Below are 6,525 nucleotides of genomic sequence, written 5' to 3' on the forward strand. Positions count from 1 at the left end.
ATGTTACACAAATATTTTAAATACATTAACTTTGTTCGAAAACTTAACTTACTTGGATAATTGCCAAGGCGCCTTATAGTTGGATCAGCATAGGCTAGTTCAAACAAAAGTAAAAAAAAAAAAAAAAAAAAAAAAAGCTCAACATGGCCTAATGACTGCTTAGTATGGGAAAGGTACCGCTTAGTTATCCATGGCCATTTATAGCCCTTAATTATGTGCCTATTTTGTGACCTCTGAGTTCAACGGGCCAATTCCTGTGTAGAACCAAATCCCGATGAACAAAGGTGGAATGTGATGCCCTCTTTCCGCAGACAAGCTACCAAACGTTTCCCATCAATTTCATGGGAAAGTTCAAACCAAGGAAACTCTTCCACGCTTCAGCTGAACATTGACAGCGCATTGAACCTATTAGTACATCACAGATACTCTGCTGAAGAAAGTCGCAGCAGTTAGAACTTTTAAAATGTGTATGAGGAAGAAATACTCCTTCATGTCTTGGAATATTAGTCTGTAATACGGGATAAAACTGGTGCTTTAGGACCCAGTTGATCCTTGTCATTGAGGCTGATATTTTCCACGTTGTGAGGGGAGGGAAGGAGGGAGGGGGGAGGGGGGGTAGCCCGGGGCTGTCAATCATAGTGAAAGTGGCCAGGGTGGGCAGGCCCCTCTGACACTTTGTACCGTTGGAGGGGGATATTTAACTTGGGACTGAACAGCACTCGCTACAGACACACTCACACACAGTGGGCTTAAGCAAAGAAATGCTTCAGCGCCAAGTCTCTCAGACTCCTGAAGTAGGAGCGAATCAGTAGGAGCTTCTGTACCAGTTATCAAAGGAGAAGAGAGCCTCCCTCAGGAATTGACCGCTTGCAGAGCCCGGCCAAAAACGCTCCAGATTATGGACTGCCTCTTCGTGCAGCGACGTTTGGAACTTTTCTGAAAGGAATCAGCAATGCCACACTGAAAACCAACTCTGAACTCTCACGTTGAATGGCTTTTTGCAGTTGAAATGCACCGACATTGCAATTCGTTGTAAAGGGTTTTGTTTCCTTTTTTCCGCAAAACGTACTCAGTGAGTTTTCTGTGGAAATAATACAACCTGAGACTTTCTGTAATATAAAAGTGAGCTGCGCTTTGCGATATCATCTGGAAAGATAAATGGGTGTTAATTCATAAGCTGGTATCCAACGGCTCATCTAAGCTGTGGACATTTTCAAGTGCACATATACCCTGCTGGAATACCACAAGTGACTGACTGCCCAGACTTTTTCCCCACAGTTAATGGACTGTGCGCCCTGGGGACTTTTGTCAAACCTGAGAGCGTCAGGCGACGTTGAGAGAGACCACGTTTATAAAAGCGGTGCGTAAAAATAACATTGGCCAAGGGAGCCCTTTTTGCCGGGCGCATGACATTTAAAACTTGGTGAAGTCCTCTTTTGTGCGCTCTTCTCTCTCTCGGGACGCGCCGGATCTGTTCTGTCTCTTTAGAAAACACTTCATTCCATGCTGCTCTCTCCTCGGCCGCTGTCATCCAGTGTAGACAGTTCGTCGTGGCTTCGAGTCCCCGGGGTAACCATGACAACCGAGAGAAACCCTAAGTGAATCCAAGGAGCGGGGTGAGGCAGAATAGCGCTTGAATAGGCTAGAGTTTTTTCCTGTTTTGTGCTTTTTTCTTGTTTAGACCTAACGCTTGCTGTAAAGCAAGGGACATCTCTCACTGCAGAGTTGCATCAGCGGACAAATTGCAAAGTTGAAGAGCCCTAAAAAGCAAAGCACTCCGCTCCATGTCATTCAAACCCGACGTGATCTATTAAAAGTATCGCCTTGCTGGTGACTGAACTTCTACTATTTATGAAGTCCCGGGCTACTCATTGTAGACAACATAGTAACCGGGATCACAACTGACTTAATTTTTACGCGAGAAGAGTCGCTGTACAGAACAAGAGGAATAATGGGCCTCTCACAAACGCTACTCGTTTACGTGCTGGTGTGCGTTCACCTTGGAGTTTCCCAACATTTCCTTCGCCTCCGTCCATCACCCAGTGATCACCTTCCCGTCCCAGACCTAAAGGAGGATCCCGATCCGGAGTACGACCCCCGAGAGCAGGACTTGGCCGAGAGGACTCTGAGGAAAAAACTCGGCAGCAACTTTGACCCCAACTTCATGTCCATCAGCTCGCCCATGCAGGTGAACCTCTCAACAACAGACAACCAGATGAAGTTGCTTGGGCCCATGCCTAACGAGATTAAAAAGCTGGACCTCACAGAGACCCCCTATGGAAAGCGGGTAAAAGTGGGCAAGAAAGCCCGCAGGAAATTCCTGCAGTGGCTGTGGACCTATACGCACTGCCCTGTGGTGTACACCTGGAAGGATTTGGGCGTGAGGTTCTGGCCACGTTACATCAAGGAGGGAAACTGTTTCTCTGAGCGCTCTTGCTCCTTCCCTGAAGGGATGTCATGCAAACCCGTCAAGTCAATCACCAAGATATTCCTGCGGTGGTATTGCCAAGGGTTTTTAAAACAGAAATACTGTACGTGGATACAGGTGCAATACCCAATCATCTCAGAGTGCAAGTGTTCATGTTGATTTTCTCTAAGGAAGTAGCAGAGGTCGACGGGAGAATGGTTTGGAAATACGGTTACTATTGCACTGTTAACTCTCTACAGAGGTGGGCACCATAGCAAATCTATTTTTTTATATAGCATTTTAAGTGAAATACCAACATTGTACATATTTAAGAAAATGCAGCTATTTTTTCTAATTGAACCAGGACCATATTTTATTCTCAACCCTGAAATGTTTTCTGGGGGGAAACAGGAGCACTTCATAAGGAAGAGCTTTTTTTCCTTTTTTTTTTTTTTTTTTTTTTTTTTTGATATTTTATGTGAGACTTTGAAGATGGAATCCATAATATGCTACACTTCTCCAAGAGGTGAACTTTTGGACAACTGAACATTGAAGTTGACTTTCATTTCACTGCAATGCTGCCTAGAGTTTTTTTCCCTTTCCTTTTTTTTGTATAATATTAATATCAGTAATAATTAAATTGTAAAAAAAAAAAAGAAAAAAGTTGAGGTTAAAGATATATATAAAGGCGTGAACTCAGCTTTTTTTGGAATACATAGTATTGTAGGAATAAACAAATCTGTACGTTTTATTTATTATTTTAACGATTTGTGAGTATAGAGCATAAGGAAAGAGAATAGCAAAGTATACCTGAAAAAAAAAAACACGGGAGATGTCTACTTGAATATTTCTAAAAATGACAAAAAAAAATTTAAATAATATTAATAAAGGAAAAAAAAGTAAGACATATCAGTGTTCATGTTATGGTTACATGTTTTAGCAATAAAGTCTATCTTTTCAACTTGTATTAGTGTCAAGCCATGTTGCTTACAAGGAGTGTCTATCCAGCAGATAGATGCTGGACAGGACAAGTTTAAAAAAATACAAGGAGTGTCTATATCCCGGGGGGCGTGTACATTGTAAGAAGAAGAAGAAAGAAAGTGAACATGTCTCATTCAAGTCTTTCCTTGCAAGAGAAGCACTGAGTGAGCAGGAGGGCATTTTTTACTGGTTGGAGCCTTTTTGTAAATAAGTATCCTAGAAAATGTGTTTTATTCAAAAATAGTAATTTGCAAGAACTAAAAACTCATATTTTATGAAAATTAAGAGAATACTATGTCATGCTCTTGTGTATGTGCGTGCGTTTTTTTTTTTCGTATGCAGACGGTCGGACTGAGGTGGAGCGAAGTTCTTAACCACACTAAGTCCAAGTTTCAGTGGCTCTGTTTGGACTGCCTGACGCTCCACGCCGTCACAGCGATTTTAGAACGGGCTGATTTACTGCTCCATGTAATGTGCAACACATACCTCAAGCGCCTCCACAGAAGTGGCATTCATTTGTCTGAGCCAGTGAGAGAGCAAGCATGTGTGTATGTGTGTGTGTGTGTGTGGTAATGGTGGTGGTGGTGGTGGAGGAGAGGGGAAGGGGGGGGGGGGGGGGGGGGGTTACGCACGTTCATCCCCACTGTCTACGCACATGCCAGCTTCAGGCATCCGAGGTGTTAACATAATGCGTAAAATATGATTCAGACATTTCAAACAGTGTCAAATGATGAAATGGCGAAGCGTCTGGGGTCTGGAAGCTCCACACTAGTTCCACTGAGGTATTTGTATAGAGGTGGACTGGAGCAGACCGGCGCCTATTCAAGTCTGACCGCCCCAGAGAGAGAGGGAGAGGGAGAGAGAGAGAGAGCGAGAGAGAAAGAAAGAGAGAGAGAGAAGAAAGAAAAACACAAAGCCCATAAAACAATGGTCAACTGTTTTTGACGTTAGCAGACTATTAATTGGAGAGTTTGGCTATGCTGTCTGCAAGTTAAAGAGATATGGCCAATTAAAGGCGCTGGAGACGCGCAGGGAAATTAAGTCTTGTGAAATCAAAGCGAGGAGTCATTCTCTGTACTCGGAGCTCCTTTTTTATGGTGTTTATATTATTCTTTAAATGCAATCAACGACTTAAACAGAACTATGACTAAATGTCTGCGAGCTAAAAGCGGCTAGTATTTCCAGTGAGCGCATCTTGTGTGCCGTCAAGTGATTTGTGTTTTTGCGGGCAGAGTTGGATTTGACACTTGCCGCCCGGTTATTGTGACAGAACCGCTGAGGGGATTTAGTAAGCAAAGACGAAGGACGGCAGAAAGCCAGCGGAGGAGGAAGAGAAGAAGCAGGAGGGAGGGAGGGAGGGAATGGGGTGCTGCTTTCCTTACTGTCAGCTTCTTTCTTGATGATGTCTCGGGGTTTTTAGAAACTGCGTCTCTGACTCGACGGCGCCACTCAGCCGCCCCCTCTCGACTGCGCAGAATGAGGCACTTTGGGAAACAGTAACCCTTTCAGGCTCTGCCCGGAGAGTATTTTAGAAGCGTGTGAAAGGCAATACGCCGCCCTGGCTCCAGCCAGTTAGGTGCGCACCTTTTAGAAACAAACCTTTGCCAGGCAGTCATATCACTGGTTCTCAAAGTGTGGTTCGGGGACCTGTGTTCCTTGAGTGTATTCCGGGTAGAGTGGAGGGGTGTGACAACACTCTGAGAATGAGAATGTTTGCAAAGTTCTTGGTAAAATGACAAAATAATAACTTTAATCATTGTAAGAACCTCACAGTCCCAGATTAGGATGTTGAGGAGTGTTTGTTCAAATCAAATCAAATTGTCCTATAGTCTAATTACTGTCCTGATAAGCTCCTCAAGTTTGAAATCCATGGACTATGCCCTAAACAAATTCAATTCCAGGAATAAAAAAGTTAATATATAATCTAATATGTATATTAATTTAATTTATTTTTTGTTTTTCTTACACTTCATATGAGTAACTGTCCAGTCATTTTCTCACTGCTGCTTCTTTGTACAACTGATGACATCTACATTTCCACTTATATACTGATTTCAAAGCTTAAGCTTACATGTGCAGTTGTCACAGCAACATGAATGCAGTTTATTGACAAATTATATTAGTAAAAATAATAATAATAAGAAATAAGAATTAAGCCTCCCAATCCACACCACAGGCATCAATGTAACAAAGTATCCATAAAAATGTCAACTGCTGCCCTTTTCCCTTGTCAGACAGTCAACAGCATCATTATCATCTGTCATAGTCTCTGTACATTCATCAGCATACAAATGGCCTCACAATAATATGTAGTGTTTGGAGTCTTCATGCACTGGAATATGACTGGAAGATAAAACACATTTTTGCCTGCTGTAAAGAGGGTTAAGCAAAGGCCTGGAGACAATTAGAATGGGGATGATGGGGGAGGAGGGGTGACATACTCAGTGGTGAAGATGATGAGCCTCTGTCTCCTGATGATTGCCAATTATTATGATGGATTAGGGTCCAATTGGGAGTGACTGGGGAGCAATCTGTGGGTGTGGGTGGTAAAGGGTCTGCAGGGGCTTTCTTTCTAACAAATGTGGAAGAGAGATTCATACCTTTGTGGACATGTCTCATCCGAACAGAATAAGTGTGCAAGCAAGCTCATATGCTGATTTTATGCATGCACACGCACCACTCCCGATGGTGCTGTGGGCTGACAGACAGACAGAGATAGAGACAAGGGTCTGCGGTTGCGAATAAGACCCAAACCCCATAGTTGTAAAAGCTAGCGAGTCAGCACTGGTGAGGTTATTGATGATGACAGGGTATTAGATTGAGCATTTAGAGACAGAGTGCACATATGCATATACACTCGTGCATACAGTATATATATATATATATATATATATATATATATATATATATATATATATATATATATATATATATATATATATATACATACATACTATGCTGCCATGATTAGCGGTTTTGTGGGTCTGAAGGACAGCACAGAAGCATTAATCATGACAGCACAGGAGCAAGTCTTGAGTACCACAGCAATTAAGGCCCAGATCTACCACACCAGGCAAGACCCAGGGTGCAGCCTGTGCAAACAGGCCCCTGAAACAATCCAGCACCTCACAGCAGGG

At 42.9% G+C, this 6,525-nt stretch overlaps 1 protein-coding gene across 1 annotated transcript; it reads left to right on the forward strand.

Moving 5' to 3' along the window:
* Positions 1 to 730: 730 nt before the first annotated feature.
* Positions 731 to 3,341, forward strand: nog2 (noggin 2). The gene has a single exon (XM_041973081.1). It carries the CDS (start codon positions 1,952 to 1,954, stop codon positions 2,585 to 2,587), a length of 636 nt encoding a protein of 211 aa, XP_041829015.1. The 5' UTR covers positions 731 to 1,951; the 3' UTR covers positions 2,588 to 3,341.
* The last annotated feature ends 3,184 nt before the right edge of the window (positions 3,342 to 6,525 follow it).

Source organism: Melanotaenia boesemani, chromosome 21, assembly GCF_017639745.1.
Source record: "Melanotaenia boesemani isolate fMelBoe1 chromosome 21, fMelBoe1.pri, whole genome shotgun sequence".
In the NCBI taxonomy this organism is placed as follows: Eukaryota; Metazoa; Chordata; class Actinopteri; order Atheriniformes; family Melanotaeniidae; genus Melanotaenia; species Melanotaenia boesemani.

Excerpts from the sequence above, each read along its gene's own strand:
- nog2 (XM_041973081.1), top strand. The coding sequence starts at position 1,952 with ATGGGCCTCTCACAAACGCTACTCGTTTACGTGCTGGTGTGCGTTCAC.